This window comes from Bos taurus, chromosome 6, assembly GCF_002263795.3.
Source record: "Bos taurus isolate L1 Dominette 01449 registration number 42190680 breed Hereford chromosome 6, ARS-UCD2.0, whole genome shotgun sequence".
NCBI classification, from domain to species: domain Eukaryota; kingdom Metazoa; phylum Chordata; class Mammalia; order Artiodactyla; family Bovidae; genus Bos; species Bos taurus.
The window spans coordinates 17,515,132-17,533,952 of NC_037333.1; the positions used below are offsets into that span (position 1 = coordinate 17,515,132).

Here is an 18,821-nt window from a genome sequence, read left to right on the forward strand (position 1 = left end):
ACAGTGCATCCCTGAACCTATCTTGTACCGAGTAGTTTTGTCTCTCTCACTCCCCACCCCTGTGTTGCCCCTTCCCTCCTCTCCCCTTTGGTAATCACTGATTTTTCTCTCTCTGTGAGTTGGCTTCTTCTTTGTTATATTCACTAGTTGGTTGTGTTTTCTAAGATTCCACGTGTAAGTGATCCCATACAGTGTTAGTCTTTCTCTGTCAAACTTGTGTCATCAGCATGATGCCCTCCAGGCCCATCCATGCTGCCACAGATGGCAAAAGCTCATTCTTTTATATGGCTGAGTGGTATTCCATTGTGGGCTAGGGCATTTTGAATCTGTGAAAGGAGGAGTGCGGGAGGGGATGTAGGTATATTTATACGGCAGAGGGGAGATGGAGAGCATTCGTGTCTGGGGATTTTCTTTTTAAAGTCAGAGGTGTAGCCGTTGGTAAGAGTGGAAGTAGGCTTGAGTGGAGGGACCATAAGAATGATGGTAAATGACAGCAAAAATGGTGGTACTGCCTTGGATGGATAGAGTGAGTGTGGAGCCTGACTTTGAGAACAGGCAGGGGAGTGAAGCCTGAAGGGAGAACTTGGTTTTAGTTAAGACCAGAAAGAAGAAGTAGTTCACTGAAAAGGGCGGAGTATTCCAGAAGACAGAGTGGAGAGGTTTTAGACTGGGCGATGAAGTAATTACCAGAGCTGGGGGTTAGGAGCCATGCAGAAAAATAAAGTTTGGGGTGTGTTAGAGATGTGCAGTGGCTGCAGGGGTTTGTATTTGGCAAGAGAATAAACTAGCCTCAGGGTTCTGAATGGATTTCTGGTGATGTTACTTTTAGGCCAGCACAGGCTGAGGTTGAGTGAGTTATTAAAAGAGCGGCCTGATGGCATTTGCATTGGAGCTGAGCTTTGGCTCACGTTCCTCATAAAGTTTAGGTGAAAGTTCTTGTGGGGCATTTATTCTGCCTCCTGGAACTTCCCAATATATCCGATTTTCAGAATAGCAACCCTTTTAAAATTCTTAGTGCAGAATGGGCTTCTTAACCTGATTTCTTGGGTTTTTATTTTCAGTTTGTATTTTTAAAATATAAATTAAACTTTGAGTAATACATTTTGCACTAACTCAACCGAAAAGCTCTTTGACTTGTCCTTGTTATCACTATTGTACCCTTGGTTCCTGTGATTATTCTTTGTTACGTTTCTGCGCACATCTTTTTCCTAAGGATCGCAACAATGCAAGGCGGATTCACGAGGGTGCGAGTTTGCCTTTCTTTGAAGTGTTTGTCGATGCTCCCCTGCATGTTTGTGAACAGAGGGATGTCAAGGGACTCTACAAAAAAGCACGGGCTGGAGAAATTAAAGGTAAGTAATACGTTTTTTCCCCAATTTGTCTTTCCTTAAATATTTCATCTTACCATATCTGAGACGGATAATCTTTTCTAAAAGATGAAAGTATTCGAACAACTTGAAGCTCCTTGAGAAGAGTGAGTGGGTCTTACTACACAGTTGGATCTCTCAGGCCTAACCAGTAGTAGTACTGTGTATACTCCGCATCATCCATCAGGTTAAAATCCTACTCACAAGACAGGTTTTAGAGGACTTGGATTTTGGGGGCTGGTGGAAACATATTGGTGTAATTTGGTGCCTAGCACTTCTGTGGTCTTTGTTCTAGTGAAAATGTAAGAAATTCCATAGTGAATGGGGAAAATGCCTAAATTATAAGCATCTTGAGAGCAAGGAAAATGTCTCATTGTTATGTATAACATTGTGCTTGGAATGATCTGAAATTCATTCTATGTGTGATTGTTGCATTAGATTGAATTAACATATCAAAGTACATGCAGCTTATATTTTCAGTTTTATAGTCTGTTCCCAGAGTTTCAACTCTGATGAAAATTTGGCATAGAGACATTTAGAACTTGTTCCTCTGTGGCCTTTGATACCAGTCATTCTATTTATCTTTTAGACATCCTTTGACATTAGTCCTGGTCTGTTATTATTATTAACAGTAAGAGAGAGCAGGCCAACATGAAAAAAGCATCAAAGATAGATATTTAGTTTACATTCTTTGGGATCAATTCATGCTGGTAACTTTTATTTGCCTTCCCAGCAGGGAATATGTGATAGCCTGGGACTATCAGAAGCTCCCAGGAGTTCCATGAAGTATAAATTTTGGCACCAGCTTCTGACCCTGAAAAGGAAAAGGTGGAACAGGAAGGAAAATGCTTGTTAAGCTCTTTTGTCTGGGCCTGGGAATGCATTAGCAGTTGGGGCGAGTTCCACTGAATCTGGTGGTGAATTTGGTTCCTTGGGCAGGCTCGTGTCCAGTCTTGCCACCTTGGAAGCTCAGTTTGACCTATGAAGCCTGTACTTTCTTGACTCAGGAAGAACAGTCCTGAATGTGATAACAACAGGAAGGGAACCAGTTTATCCATTTAGTTTCTAGGTCACCCTCTGGCTTACCTGGTAGCTCAGCTGGTAAAGAATCCGTCTACAATGCAGGAGACCCCATTTCAATTCCTGGGTCATGAAGATCCCTTGGAGAAGGGATAGGCTACCGACTCCAGTATTCATGGGCTTCCCTGGTGGCTCAGACAGTAAAGAATCTGCCTGCAATGTGGGAGACCTGGGTTTGATCCCTGGGTTGGGAAGACCCCTGGAGGAGGGCATGGCAACCCACTCCAGTATTCTTGCCTGGAGAATTCCATTGACAGAGGAGCCTGGTGGGCTACAGCCCATGGGGTTGCAGAGTTAGACACGACTCAGTGAATGAGCACACAGCTCTCTCTGTTGATTATCAGTGTTCCCTTCTGTTTGTTCGTCATAGAGACTTGCAAAGAGAAGCTGAAGGATGTGTCCAGGATCCTGATGTCTGAATCTTTTACTTACTTTAACTGTAGTTGGTTTTGTTGTTTTTGCAAGGATGGATTGGTGAGGGAGGTAGGTTTGTCTGCCCACCTGGAGTAAGCACCCTCTTTACCATTTTTTGTGTTATTAGAATTTAGCACAAAGCATGGCCTAAAAGTAGGAAGTCAAGAGATAACCTGGAGTAGCAGCAGGCTTGGCCTTGGAGTACAAAATGAAGCAGGGCAAAGACTAACAGAGTTTTGCTAAGAGAACGCACTAGTCATAGCAAACACCCTCTGCAGCAACACAAGAGATGACTGTACACATTAATACCACCAGATGGTCAATATGAAAATCAGATTGATTATATTGATTATATTCTTTGTAGTTGAAGATGAAAAAGCTCTATACAGACAGTAAAAAGAAGACAGGGAGTTGACTGTGGCTCAGATCATGAACTTATTGCAAAATTCAGACTTAAATTGAAGAAAGTAGGGAAAACCGCTGGACCATTCAATGAAAGTGACAAATAGATTCAAGGGATTAGATCTGGTAGAATTCCTGAAGAACTATGGATGGAGGTTCATGACATTATACAGGAGGCGGTGATCAAAACCATCCTGAAGAAAAAGAAATGCAGAAAGGCAAAATGGTTGTCTGAGGAGGCCTTACAAATAGCTGAGAAAAGAAGAGAAATGAAAGGCAGAGGAGGAAAGGAAAGATATACCCATCTGAATGTAAAGTTTCAGAGAATAGCAAGGAAAGATAAGAAAGCCTTTATAAGTGATCAGTGCAAAGAAATAGAGGAAAGCAATAGAATGGGAAAGACTAGAGATCTGTTCAAGAAAATTAGAGATTAGGGAACATTTCATGGAAAAGTGGGCTTAATAAAGGACAGAAATGGTAGGGACCTAACAGAAGCAGAAGATATTAAGAAGAGGTAGCAAGAATATACAGAAGAACTATACAAAAAAGATCATAATGACCTGGATAACCACAATGATGTGATCACTCACCTAGAGCCAGACATCCTGGCGTGTGTAGTCAAGTGAGCCTTAGGAAGCATCACTATGAACAAAGCTAGTGGAGGTGATGGAATTCTAGCTGAGCTATTTCAGATTCTAAAAGATGATGCTGTGAAAGTGCTGCACTCAGTATGCAAGCAAATATGGAAAACTCAGCAGTGGCCACAGGACTGGAAAAGGTTGCTTTTCATTCCCATCCCAAAGAAAGGCAATGCCAAAGAATGCTCAAACTACCACACGATTATCCTCATTTCATGTGCTGGCAAAGTAATGCTCAAAATCCTCCAAGCGAAGGTGGGAGGGGGTTCAGCATGGGGAACACATGTACACCCATGGCTGATTCATGTCAACGTATGGCAAAAACTACTATAATATTGTAAAGTAATTAGCCTCCAATTAAAATAAATTAATTAATTTTAAAAAATCCTTCAAGCGAGGCTTCAATAGTATGTGAACTGGGAACTTCCACATGTACAAACTGGATTTAGAAAAGGCAGAGGAACCAGAGATCAAATTGCCAACATCCGTTGGATCATAAAAAAAGCTAGAGAATTCCAGAAAAAATATCTACTTCTGCTTCATTGACTACGCTAAAGCTTTTACTGTGTGGATCACAACAACCTGTGGAAAATTCTTCAAGAGATGGGAATACCAGACCACCTTACCTGCCTCCTGAGAAATCTGCATGCAGGTCAAGAAGCAACAAGTAGAACTGGACATGAAACAATGGACTGGTTCCAAATTGGGAAAGGAGTACGTCAAATGGTATATTGTCACCCTGCTTATTTAACTTATGTACAGAATACATCATGCAAAATGCCAGGCTGGATGAAACACAAGCTGGAATCAAGATTGCAGGGAGAAATATAAATAATCTCAGATATGCAGATGACACCATTCTTATGGAAGAAGGCAAAGAGGAATTAAAGAGCCTCTTGATGAAGGTGAAAGAGGACAGTGAAAAAGCTGGCTTAAAACTCAACATTCAGAAAACAAAGATCATAGCATCTGGTCCCATTACTTCATGGCAAATAGATGGGGAAACAATGGAAACGGTGACAGACTTAATTTTCTTGGGCTCCAGAATCACTGCAGACAGTGACTGCAGCCATGAAATTAAAAGACACTTGCTCCTTGGAAGAAAAGCAATGACAAACCTAGACAGCATATTAAAATGCAGAGATGTTATTTTGCCATCAAAAGTCTATATAGTCAAAGCTATGGTTTTTCTACTAGTCATGTATGGATGTGAGAGCTGGACAGTAAAAAAGGCTGAGTGCCAAAGAATTGATTCCTTTGGACTCTGGGGCTGGTGAATACTCTTGAGAGTCTCTTGGACAGCAAGGAGATCAAACCAGTCAATCCTAAAGGAAATGAACCCTGAATATACATTGGAAGGACTGATGCTGAAGCTCCAAACCTTTGGCCGCCTAATGTGAAAAGCCTACTGATTGGAAAAGGTCCTGCTGCTGGGAAAGATTGAAGGTAGGAGAAGGGGACAACAGGGGATGAGATGGTTTGATGGCATCACCAACTCAATGGACATGAGTTTGAGCAAATACTGGGAGATGGTGAATGACAGGGAAGCCTGATGTGCTGTAGTCCACGGGGTCACAAAAAGTTGGACACGACTGAGCAACTGAACAACAACAAATGGCCCAAAGCATAATACTTAGTACATACACAGTAAATGCTTGTGGGATGGTATGGAAGGTGGAGTAGAAATCATGTGTTCAGCACATAGATCTCCACTGTCTATTTGCAAAGTTTGTGTTTGGTGCTAGGGATGTAAAGTTGAATAAGACCAAAGCCAAAATAGCTTAAGTCACTTGCAGTTTGCATTCTGCATCTGGGAGTATGTTTGTATTAGTTCAGTTTTCTACGTGTTGCTTGTTTGCCAAGTATTTCTTAATTCCTCTGACTAGGCATTGATAAAACGTTCCTTAGGTTAATGTATACCCATGTGCTTGAGTGTACCCACATTTATTTATTTTAGGTTAGCCATAATATTAGAGTTCCTGACCGGGTAGTCTTTAGAAATCATTCGTTGTTAGAATGGTGCTTAGAGAGTTTCTTAGCAATGATCCTTGATGGTAAAAATTCAAGGACAGGTGGTATTACATCCATTCAGTGGACCTCAGGCTTTTATATGGCATTACTAAACTGTAAGTGTATGCCTAAGTCAGATACTTTTAATACCTAGATTATTTTCATGATTAGTTCTTAAGTAGTTATAATCTACTTATATAAATGTTTTCCTCACAATGTACATTTATTATAATCACTTATGGGATAAATTAAGGAGGAGGAAACTTCCTGGACTTTTAAAATGTTAAACCAAACCTCCCAACACAGTGATCTTCAAGCTTTGCTGCACACAAGGATCACCTAGGAGAACTTAAAAAATCTAGTGCCAAGGCTGAACCCCAGACCAATGAAATCAGAATCTCTTGAGGGTAGGACCTGGTGATTCCAAGTTGTAGCCACATTTGAGAATTAGAACTTATGAACTAGAGTTTTAAATAACCAGATTTGTTCCCTATCTATGTTACTGTGACTTACCAGTGATACTGTTGGAAGTATCAGTAATGCAAAAATTTCTTCCTGGGCTTGGACTTTATGTGATACTTAGGAATATGAGATAGAAAAAGAATGAAATAGGTGGGTTGTAGACTTATAGTGTTCATCTCAAAGCTTCTTTGATACCTATGCCTCTTGTTAAGAAAAAAAATCTTTGAATTTTATGTTGGAATATAGTCAGTGAACAATGTTGTGGTAGTTTCAGGTGGACAGCAAAGGGACTCAGCCGCACACAATACATGTATCCATTCTTCCCCAGACTCCCCTCCCATTGACGCTGCTGCATACCTTTGAGCAGAGTTCCCTGTGCTATACAGTAGGTCCTTTTGGTTTTCCATTTAAAATATAACAGAGTGTACATGTCCATCCCAAAGTCCCCAACTGTCCCTTCCCCTTATCCTTCTCCTCCTGCAATCATTAACTTTGTTCTCTAAGCCTGTGAGTCTCTTTCTGTTTTGTAAGTCGGTTCATTTGATGCCTATGCCTCTTAATAGTAATGATTTTAAATTCGTATTTACCATTCTAACCCAGGAATTGGTGTTCCAAGGCAAATAGGCCCTGAATGACTTAGGTATGGAATAATGTGAAAGACAGGAATAGCATACGTTTAGCTCAGTCAGCCCATTCTGTGGTAGCAACATGTATTCTTTCTCTTCTAGCAGTTACACAGTAGCACATATATGATAGGGAAAATCTAAATAGTGGTTAATACCTAAATTGATTGCATTTGATTGTGGAACGTATTTGATGATATAACAGGATTCCTCACCTACGTTTTACTTGAGCCAATAGTAGTTAATAGATCCTGATTAACTTAATGTGATCTTGAACACTGACTGTGATGGCAGAAGAAGCTTGCAGAGCTTTAATTTGGCTGCAGATAATCCTGGTGAATATAATGGACAGATTGACTTGGCATCAGTTTTTGCACTGAGAGGAAAAAAGACCTCGATGAGGTTGGTTGTATGCCCAGAGCTTAGGCACTATGTCCTGTGTCCCTGTGGAGAAATTGGATGCTCTGGGTCACTTTGTATTCATTCCTGTTTCTTCTTACAAGGCACTTACTTAACAGGGAAGGAAAGGTGATAGAAGTATTGTCTGACTTCATTATTTGAAGACTCCAGGGCTGCACATGTGCCTACTCACTCAAGCTTATTTGTAACCCCCACATCAGTGTAGCCACAGTGCTTTGGCTTGTAAACACACACAGAGCAGCAGCCTTTTAGTCACCCAGAGTACACAGTCCCGGCTCAAGTCTGAACAACGCCTTTGTGTTTCAGCTCTCATGCTGCAAAGGAGTGTGCTTTACACGGCCTGTTCAGTGCCATGTCTTTTATTTTTTAGCTTTTTGGTGATTTTGCTTTTTTAAAATGCACTCCTCTACCTTGGCATGGTGCTGAAGTGTTGTCTCGTTGTTTGAACTGCAGGAAGACTGACCTGTCTTGGGGAGAAAATATACATGTTAGATAAGTAAGTTTTGTTCAGATGTGAATTCTGGTGCTTGTAGCCATTATTTTGGTGTTAATGAATCAACTATATATATATATATATATAAATACTTATTAAAAGTTATATATTAATTGGTTGATAAAAATTTGGTGATAGGAGGCTCACAGGAACCCACCTCCATGTATCTCCTTGGAGCTGTGGTTTAGTATTCACTACATCTGTGTTTGTGGCAGTTGAACATGACCACTGCGAATGAGGAGGATTGACTGTTTATATTCAGAGAGGGAACAAAAGTTTAATTAGAAATCTCCCCAGGAAGAAGTTTCAGTAATATAACCCTGTAACCTAAAGGGGAGTGTAAAAATGAACTTCAGCATAGCAGAGACTTGCGCTGAAGAAACAAACCTATTTTAATTTCCACCCTCTCTATCATCTGTTACCTTTTATAGGTTTCACTGGGATTGATTCTGAATATGAAAAGCCAGAGGCCCCTGAATTAGTGCTGAAAACAGACTCCTGTGATGTAAATGACTGTGTCCAGCAGGTGGTGGAGCTTCTACAGGAACGGGTAAGAGGATGTCAAAGAGCGAATTCCCAGAGAATGATTATGTCCGATTTATAACATTCCCTCTCCAAATGAAGGATGGTGGTAATATGGAGTAACATGTATATTTTAAGTTCTTTTTTTTCTTCCAATTTTGAGACATAATCGACACACAGCATTGTATGTTTATAGTGTACAGCATAATGATTTGACTTACATCATGAAGTGACTGTCACATTAAGTGTAGTGAACATCCATCATCTCATATAGACCCAAAATTAAAGAAATAGAAATGTTTGTGAGTGTGTGTGTGTGTAATAACTCTTAGGATTTGCTCTCTCAGGAACTTTAGTATATAACATACAGCAGGGCTAATGGCACTTGTAATGTTGTCCATGACATCCCCAGTATTCACCTTATCACTGGAGATTGTGCTTCTTGACTACTTTCCTCCAGTTCCCTCTCCTCCCCGTCCCTTCCTCTGGTAATTACAAATCTGATCTCTTTCTTTGTGAGTTTGTTTGTATGTTTGTGTGTTTTTAAAGCATTCAGTTCAGTTCAGTCGCTCAGTCGTGTCCGACTGTCTGCGACCCCATGAATCACAGCACGCCAGGCCTCCCTGTCCATCACCACCTCCCGGAGTTCACTCACACTCACGTCCATTGAGTTGGTGATGCCATCCAGCCATCTCATCCTCTGTCGTCCCCTTCTCCTCCTGCCCCCAATCCCTCCCAGCATCAGAGTCTTTTCCAATGAGTCAACTCTTCACATGAGGTGGGCAAAGTACTGGAGTTTCAGCTTTAGCATCATTCCTTCCAAAGAACACCCAGGGCTGATCTTCAGAATGGACTGGTTGGATCTCCTTGCAGTCCAAGGGACTCTCAAGAGTCTTCTCCAACACCACAGTTCAAAAGCATCAATTCTTTGGCGCTCAGCCTTCTTCACAGTCCAACTCTCACATCCATACATGACCACAGGAAAAACCATAGCCTTGACTAGACGGACCTTTGTTGGCAAAGTAATGTCTCTGCTTTTGAATATGCTATCTAGGTTGGTCATAACTTTTCTTCCAAGGAGTAAGTGTCTTTTAATTTCATGGCTGCAATCACCATCTGCAGTGATTTTGGAGCCCCAAAAATAAAGTCTGACACTGTTTCCACTGTTTCCCCATCTATTTCCCATGAAGTGATGGGACCGGATGCCATGATCTTCGTTTTCTGAATGTTGAGCTTTAAGCCAACTTTTTCACTCTCCTCTTTCACTTTCATCAAGAGGCTCTTTAGTTCCTCTTCACGTTCTGCCATAAGGGTGGTGTCATCTGCATATCTGAGGTTATTGATATTTCTCCCGGTAATCTTGATTCCAGCTTGTGCTTCTTCCAGTTGACCTAGAACCCTGGGTTGGTTTCTGTCACACCACAGAATGGTGTTTTTATACATTCCAAAATGATCACCATAATAAATCTAATTATTACATGTCACCACAAAAATATTACTTAGTTATTAACTATGTTCCCCACATTGTATATTTCTCTTGGAGCTGTAGGCTTGTACCTCTGAATCAACCTCACCTATTTCTTTCCTTCTCCCCAGTCCCCTCTCTTCTGGTAAACACCCTTTTGTTCTCTGTGTCAATAACTCTGTTTCTGTTTTGTTAAGCTTGTTCATTTGTTTTTTTAGATTCCATATATAAGTGAAATCATACAATGTTTCTTTTTCTCTGTCTGACTTAATCATATCCTCTGAGTCATCCATACTGTCATAAGTGGCAAGATTCTATTCTCTTTTATGGCTAGTTTTCATTGTATACGTCTACCACAACTTTATTCATTCATCTATTGATGGGTACTTGGGTTGCATCCATATCTGGGATGTGTAAATAATGCTACATAGGGGTGTGTATATTTTTTCTAATTAGTGTTTTTATTTTCTTTGGACAAATACCTAGAAGAGTTATTGCTGGATCATATGATAGTTCTATTTTTATTTTTTTGAGGACTATCCATGCTGTTTTCCTAAGTGGCTACACTAATACATATTCCACCAGTAGAGTATGAGGGTTCCCTTTTCTACACATTCTTGACAATACTTGCTATAACTTGTTGTGTTTTTTGAAAATAGCCATTCTGACAGGTGTGAGGTAATATCTCATGATGGTTTTGATTTGTTTCCTTGATGATCATTGATGTTGAGCATCTTTTCATGGACCTGTTTATCAGCTGCATGTCTTCTTTGTGAAAATGTCTGTTCAGCTTCTCAGAGCCTCTGCCTATTTTTTAATCTTTTCTTTTTATGTTAGTTGTATGAGTTCTTTGTATATTTTGGATATTAACCTTATCAGATGGATCATTTGAAAAATATCTTCTCCCATTCAGTAGGAGACCTTTTTGTTTTGTTGTTAATTTCCTTTGCTGTGCAAATGCTTTTGTTTTTATGTAGTCCCATATGTTTGTTTTTGATGGTGTTTCCATTGCTGAAGAGACATAGCCAAAAAAAAAAAAAAAAATGTTATTAAGGCCAGAGAGCATACTGTGTGTGTTTTCTTGTAGAAGTTTTATGGTTTCAGGTCTTACATTTAAGACTTTAATCCAGTTTTAATTTATTTTTTTATATGGTGTGAGAAAGTTGGCAGTTTGATTCTTTTGCCTGTAGCTATCCAGTTTTTCTAAAATTGTTTATTGAAGAGGCTGTCTTTTTCCTATTGTATATTCTTGGCCCCCTTGCTGTAGATTAATTGCCCATATAAGTGTGGGTTCATTTCTGGGCTCTCTATTCTGTTTGATCTGTGTGTTTTTGTAACATAACATTTTGATGACTGTAGCTTTATAGTGTAGTTTGAAATTTTTAGGGAGCGTGATACCTCCAGCTTTATTCTTCTTTCTCAAGATTGTTTTAGCTGTTTGGAGTCTTTTGTGTTTCCATACAAAATTTAAGATTATTTATTCCACTACTGTAAAAAATGCCATTAGTAATTTGTTAGGGATTGTATTGAATTTGTAGACTGCCTTGAGTAGTGTCCTCATTTTAACTGAACTAATTCTTTCGATCCATGGCCGAGGTATATCTTTCCATCTGTCATCTTCAGTTTCTTTCATTAGTGTCTTTTAGTTTTCTGGTAACAAGTCTTTTACTTGCTTAGCTAGATTTATTCCTATTTTATTCTTTTTGATGTGATTGCAAATGGAATTGTCTTAAGATCTCTTTCTGATAGCTCATTGTTAGTGTATAGAAATGCAACAGATTTCTGTATATTAATTTTGTAACCTGCAACTTTACCAAATTCGTTGATTAACTCTAGTAGTTTTTGGTAGTCTCTTGCAGATTTTCTGTGTTGAGTTTCCTTATTCTATGGTTACTCTTAATGTACTACCAGATTTCTCCAGTGGTGAGCTGTTCCACCTCGTCCTTAGTGTGGGATCTGGTCTGCAGAGAGCTTTCCCCAGTGTTTCTCCTTTACCTGCAGCTTTTAGCATTCACTCGATGCCTGTACTAGTGTTCTTGCTCCTCTCTTGGCAGTACACTTATTACCACTTACTACCTCGTTGTAGCCGGGCTCGGAGAAGGCAGTGGCACCCCACTCCAGTACTCTTGCCTGGAAAATCCCATGGACGGAGGAACCTGGTGGGCTGCAGTCCATGGGGTCACTAAGAGTCGGACACGACTGAGCGTCTTCACTTTCACTTTTCACTTCCGTGCATTGGAGAAGGAAGTGGCAACCCACTCCAATGTTCTTGCCTGGAGAATCCCAGGGACAGGGGAGCCTGGTGGGCTGCCGTCTATGGGGTCGCACAGAGTTGGACATGACTGAAGCGACTTAGCAGGAGCAGCAGCAGCTGGGCTCATGATGGGGAAGTGGTGGTGGTTTCCAGTTTTACTGAAGTTCCAGCTTCAGTCCTTTTTCTTTTTTAATAAAGGAGGCGCAATATTTTTTAAATTAATTAACTTCTTTCTTTTTATTTTTTGACTGTGCTGGGTCTTCATTGCTCTGCATGGGCTTTCTCTAGCTGTGGTGAGCAGGGGCTACTCTTCATTGTGGTGCATGGGCTTCTCACTGTGGTTGCTTCTTTTGCTGCGGAGCACAGCTCTAGGCATATGGGCTAGGTGGTTGTAGCGCACAGGCTTAGTTGCTCTGTGGCACGTGGGATCTTCCTAGAGCAGGGATGAAACATATATCCACTGCCTTGGCAGGCAGATTCTTATCCACTGTCCCACCAGGGAAGTCCCAGCTTCAGTCTTAAGCAGGACCTGTGTCCCTAGGGCTTGAGGGGGTTCTTTCTCAATGTGTCTTCCCCTCCCTGCACGGTAGCTAGCCTCTCCTTGAACCTGGGAGGTCTTGGAGGATGAGTCTTGTGCTCCTCACGTGTAGATCCCTGGTTTGTATTGGTTCAGGGTCTTGGGCCAAGACAGTTTCTTCTACCTCCTTTCGGTGGACCATACTTGGTTCTATTGTTGCTGTTGTTCAGTCGCTAAGTTGTGTTCAAATCTTTGTGACCCCATGAACTAAAGCATGCCAGGCTCCTCTGTCCTCCGCTGTCTCCCAAAGTCTGCCCAAATTCATGTCCATTGAATCAGTGATGCTATCTAACCATCTCATCCTCTTCTGGTCCCTTCTCCTTTTGCCTTTATTTTTACCCAGCATAAGGGTCTTTTCAAGTGAGTTGACTCTCTGCATCAGCTGACCAAAATATTGGAGCTTCAGCTTCATTCAGCTTTAGTCCTTCCAGTGAATATTCAGGGTTGATTTCCTTTAGGATTGACTGGTTTGATCTCCTCGCAGTCCAGGGGATTCTCAAGAGTCTTCTGCAGCACCACAATTCAAAAATATCAATTCTTCAGTGCTCTGCTGAAGATCATAAAGATCTCAGTTGGATCTTTATGATCCAACTCTCACATCTGTACATGACTACTTGCTTCTACAGACCCCCCCCAAAACAGTGGACCCTGGGTGGAGTGAGGGGTCCTTGCTGTCCTCCATCAGCTTAAGGCTTTTGTGTTGGATGAGACAGTGTTGCGGGGGCAGGCAGAGCCTTGTGCCTACACCACTGAGGGAGCTCACTCTCTGGTCTCCAGACCGGCTTCTCATCTTCCTTCTGCAAACCTGTTACAGGCCCACTTAGGGTGAGTGCAGAACTCCTAGTGTTTGAGTTCCCAGTGATAACAACCTGCCACACAAGTCCACACTCAGCCATTGGAGTTTTTAAATCTTTAAAGCTGTTTTCTTCTTTCTGTCTTTACTATAGCCATCTCTTCTTCCCATCCTCTACTGTAGGGAGATAATTCATGTGTCTTGACTTTTTTTGGTGGGACTTGTCACTCTTTGGAAGCAGTTCATGTTACTGAGTTAGGACCTCAGCTCTGTGATGGGTTCAGGAAAGTTTGATTTTATAGATTAGCTGGTCTTTTTCTTTGTTAGTGGTGGTCAGTTGTGAGATCTGTTTCATTTTCAGTGTACTGTCTATCCTTACTCTCCTTTGTGGGGTTGTTTATAGTTTTCTTATAAATTTGTATGAAATTAGTAAGGTGAAACTAGAGGTAAAAAACTTGCCTGCCAAGGGAGAGACATGTGAGAGATGCAGGTTCAGTCCCTGGGTTGGGGAAGATCCCCTGGAGATGGAAATGGCAACCCACTCCAATATCCTTGTCTGGAGAATCCCATGGACAGAGGCACCTAGAGGGCTACAGACCGTGGGGTCGCAAAGGGTCGGACATGACTGAAGCAACTTAGCACGCACGCACAGTAAGTATTCTGTGTCATTTTCATTGAGCTGTGTTTTCAGTATTTTTTCTTTCTTTTTAAATTTATTTTTGGCTGTGCTGAGTCTTTATTGCTGCATGCAGGCTCTCTCTAGTTGCACCAGGCTGGGGCTAGTCTCCATCGCAGTGCATGGTCTTCTCATTGCCTTGACTTCTCGAGCCGGCGTGCAGGCTTCAGTAGTTCGGGTCATGAGCTCAGTAGGCAGGGCGCGTGGGCTGAGTAGTTGTGGCACAGGGCCTTAGTTGCTCCGTGGCATGTGGGATCTTCCTGAACCAGGGATCGAACCCATGTCTCCTGCATTGACAGGTGGACTCTTAACCACTGGACCACCAGGGAAGTTCCTTCCTTTATATTTTGAGATAATTTTGTTTGTATGTTTTGTGTTGTGAACCCATATTTTCTTTTTTAAGACTTGTCATATCAATGTTGGAAAGTTATACATAGTTCTATTTTCTGTTAGTTTGAATTATCTATTTTCTACATCTAGTGATTCTTATGTGTGTTATGAAACTTCAGAAAAATGCACATAGATATTGTAAAATTTTGGTTCATGAATCTCTGAATCCATTTTATGGGCTTTAGATAATTCCAGATAGTTCAGACACTTAAAAAAGGGATTAGTTACTTAATAAGTGATGGCCATCCTCCTTCCTTCCTTTCTTTCCTTCAATTCCTAAACACTTCTTTGGGGCCCTGCTCAGAATAGCATCATTTGAATTTGACCCTTTAGTACATAGAGGCTATTTTTTTTTGGTAGTAGTGGTCAGATGATTTTTTTTTTTTTAATTAATAAAATTTTGTGACTCTTCTGTGAATCTAAAAGTAGGACAGAGTTCTTATATATCCTTCATTAGCTTCCTCTTAGGTTAATAACTTGCATAATCATAGATCGTCTCTCAGCACTGTGAAATTAACCTTGGTACTAAAGCACAAGCTTATTTGGATTTCACCAGTTTTCCCACTAATGTCCTTTCCTGTTCTCTGATTCAATCCAAGATTCTTCACTGTATGGACTTACTTTTAACCATGATTCTGTAAAGTGAAACTACAGGCTCACATGATGTCTGTTATGCACCGGATTTTGCTTCCCCCCAACCCAGTGGTAAAAAAGGCAGGATTGACTGTCACTGTAATTTTAGGCTCATGCTACTCGATATTCCCTCAAGTGGTCACCCCACCTCCAGTTCTATATGCCTTTTATTCCACTTTATGTTGTTGGCAGAATCATCTTTCTAAAATGTAGTCTGATCCTTTCTGTCATTTACTCTAAAATATGTATTGATTTTCCCCAGTGTTTGTAGGATTAAGGTGACTTGTGTTCAAGGTTCTCCATGGTTTGGTTTGAAGCTGCATTTTTTCTTATATTTTTCACTACAGTGTTTACCTGTTTGTTTGTTTGTTTTTCCTTTTTTTGATGCTGTTCCTTGCCTTAATCTCTGTGGCCTTAATTTTTACCTTGCTCCTAATTTGTTTGTTCCTAATTAATGATTCTTCCTTTTATATGGTGTATGTTATGGTCTCTTCTTCCTTTTATTAGTCTATACTGTACTTGCTAGACAGTCTCATAATTGGACAGTTTCATTCAAGGTTTTGGAAAAAGGAATAGATAAGGAACTAATGTCTAATAAATGCTTGTTGTAAAGGACATGTATGTGGGGCTTTGTTTTTTAAAGTATTTGCTTTGATGGTTAGAACTGGGGGAAAGTGGTCTTTCTTCTTCTTTAGCTTCTAACCAGTTCTCCCTTGAATTACTATCGTGGTTTCCCCCTTGGTCTTTGCACTGAGTGTATATGTCATCTAATTGTATTCACACAGTTAACCTATGAGTATTTCAGAGATCTGTGCTAACCTGCTCATGAATATATTGGATTCTGTATCTAGGACTCCAGGTACATGAATTCCTAGAACTCATTTTCACATGCTTCTGGCTTTTACTTTCAAGTGGCCTCATTACACCTCAAGTACAATATAAATAATTTTACAGCAGAAGGATATTCTGGCACTATTCTAGTTTAAGATAGAAATTTTCTTTTGAAAAATTATTCATTTGGGTCGTGACAAAAGAAATGTAAAAGCTTTCTTGACGCAGTTGCTTTTTCAGGTACCACCCTCTTTTGGGGAAGGATTTCAATTATATGCTTTCCTAAGGAAATTATTTCACTTCACATTTGAAAGTATGTATTTCTGCTTGTACTGATCGATCCTGTAAATTAATTTAGCAGATACTCGGTGCCGTACATACTAGGCACCGTGCAAACCACTGTGTGTGTGGCAGTGAATTACACAGTACAGATTCCTGCCTCATGAACCTTAATTTTTGGTCCTTTGTTGTTCAATTGCTCAGTTGTGTCCTACTCTTCGAGACCCCCATGGACTGCAGCACGCCAGGCTCCCTGTCCTTCATGATCTCCCAGAGCTTGCTCAAACTCACGTCTATTGAGTCAGTGATGCCATCCAACCATCTCATCCTCTTTCGTCCCCTTCTCCTCCTGCCTTCAATCTTTCCCATCATCAAGGTCGTTTCTACTTAGTTGGCTCTTCACATCAGGTGGCCAGAGTATTGGAGCTTCAGCTTCAGCATCAGTTCTTCCAATATTCAAGATTGATTTCCTTTACGATTGACTGGTTTGGTCTCCTTGCAGTCCAAGCGACTCTCAAGAGTCTTCTCCAACACACAGCTCAAAAGCACCAACTTCAGCCTTTTTTATGGTCCAAGTCTCACATCCAGCTACTGGAAGAACCATAGCTTTGTTGTTGGCAAAGTAATGTCTCTGGTTTTTAATACACAGTCTAGGTTTGTCCTTCCAGGGAGCAAGTGTCTTTTAATTTCATGGCTGCAGTCACTATCTACAGTGATTTTGGAGCCCAAGAAAATAAAGTCTGTCACTGTTTCCATTTTTTCCCCATCTATTTGCCATGAAGTGATGGGACCAGATACCATGATCTTCATTTTTTGAATGTTGAGTTTTAAGCCGGCTTTTTCACTCTCCTCTTTCACTTTCATCTACAGGCTCTTTAATTCCTCTTCACTTTCTGCCATGAGTGTGGTGTCATCTGCATATCTGAGGTTATTGATATTTCTCCCTGCAATCTTGATTCCAGCTTGTGCTTCATCCAGCCTGGCATTTCGCATGATGTACTCTGCATATAAGTTAAATAAGCAGGGTGACAATATAGAGCCTTGACGTACTCCTTTCCTGATTTGGAACCAGTCCATTGTTTCATGTCCAGTTCTATCTGTTGCTTCTTGAACTGCATACAGGTTTCTCAGGAGGCAGGTAAGGTGGTCTGGTATTCCCATCTCTTTCAGAATTTTCCACAGTTTGTTGTGATACACACAGTGCAAGGAAATGGCAACCCACTCCAGGATTCTTGCCTGGAGAATCAAGGACAGAGGAGCCTGGCAGGCTACAGTCTATGGGGTCGCAAGAGTTGTACACGACTTAGCTTCTAAACCACCACCACACAGTCAAAGGCTGTGAAGCATAGTCAGTGAGGGAGAAGTAGATGTTTTTCTGGAATTCTCTAGCTTTTTCTATGATCCAAAGGATGTTGGCGATTTGATCTCTGGTTCCTCTGCCTTTTCTAAATCCAGCTTGAACATCTAGAATTTCTCGGTTTAGGTACTGTTGAAGCCTAACTTGGAGAATTTTGAGCATTACCTTGCTAGTATGTGAAATGAGTGCAGTTGTGTGGTAGTTTTAACATTCTTTGGCATTGCCCTTCTTTGGGATTGGAATGAAAACTGACCTTTTCCAGTCTTGTGGTCACTGCTGTTTTCCATATTTGCTGGCATATAGAGTATAGTACTTTAATATCCTCTTATAGGATTTGAAATAGCTCAGCTAGAATTCCATCACCTCCACTAGCTTTGTTCCTTACAACCTTTATTTTTGGATATTTGGTTCTTAGAACCATTATTTATAATTATAAGCTAGAATGACTGTATAAATTCTTTTCTTTTATAACATGAGATAGAATTTTTAAAAAATTCAAGAAAGAAATTCACACACATACATAAGTACTTCTCTTCTGATGTTTGTTCTCTTTTGATTGACTTTCTCACGAAGTTGAATCTCAAATGAGCATTAGGGCACATGGGGAAACCAGTGAATACTTGAAATTCAGCTCGAAGTTTATGGTGATGCAAGGAGTTTGCTTGCCTGCAGCACCCTGATCACAAGGTGACTTACTATAATGTGCACTTTTTCTAACAAACTTTCTACATGGTGATCCAGGAGTAGCCAGTGCAGTTGAACTTCATTGTCATCACAAAGCCATTTGTTAGGGTTTCCAAAGGTGGGTTGTTGTTCAGTCGCTCAGTTGTGTTTGACTCTTTGTGACCCTGTGGACTGTAGTATTCCAGGCTTCCCTGTGCCTTCACTATCTCCTGGAGTTTGCTCAAACTCATGTTCATTGAGCCTGTGATGCCATCCAACCATCTCATCCTCTGTCATCCCTTTCTCCTCCTGCCCTCAATCTTTCTCAGCATCAGGGCCTTTTCCAATGAGTTAACTCTCTGCATCAGGTGGCCAAATGTCACAAATATAGATTGGGAGTGGAAAGAATGAATATGTTGAATACAGTGGTATTTTAAAGCAAAGAATAGTAACCACATCTCCATAGGTTTAT

At 40.7% G+C, this 18,821-nt stretch overlaps 1 protein-coding gene across 2 annotated transcripts in view; it reads left to right on the forward strand.

Moving 5' to 3' along the window:
- The window catches only part of PAPSS1 (3'-phosphoadenosine 5'-phosphosulfate synthase 1), a 112,375-nt gene that overhangs the window by 25,830 nt on the left and 67,724 nt on the right, over window positions 1-18,821 (forward strand). For both annotated transcript variants that reach the window (NM_001034210.2, XM_005207593.4), the window contains 2 exon segments: window positions 1,214-1,352; window positions 8,341-8,459. In NM_001034210.2, coding sequence (NP_001029382.1) covers window positions 1,214-1,352; window positions 8,341-8,459 — 258 coding nt within the window.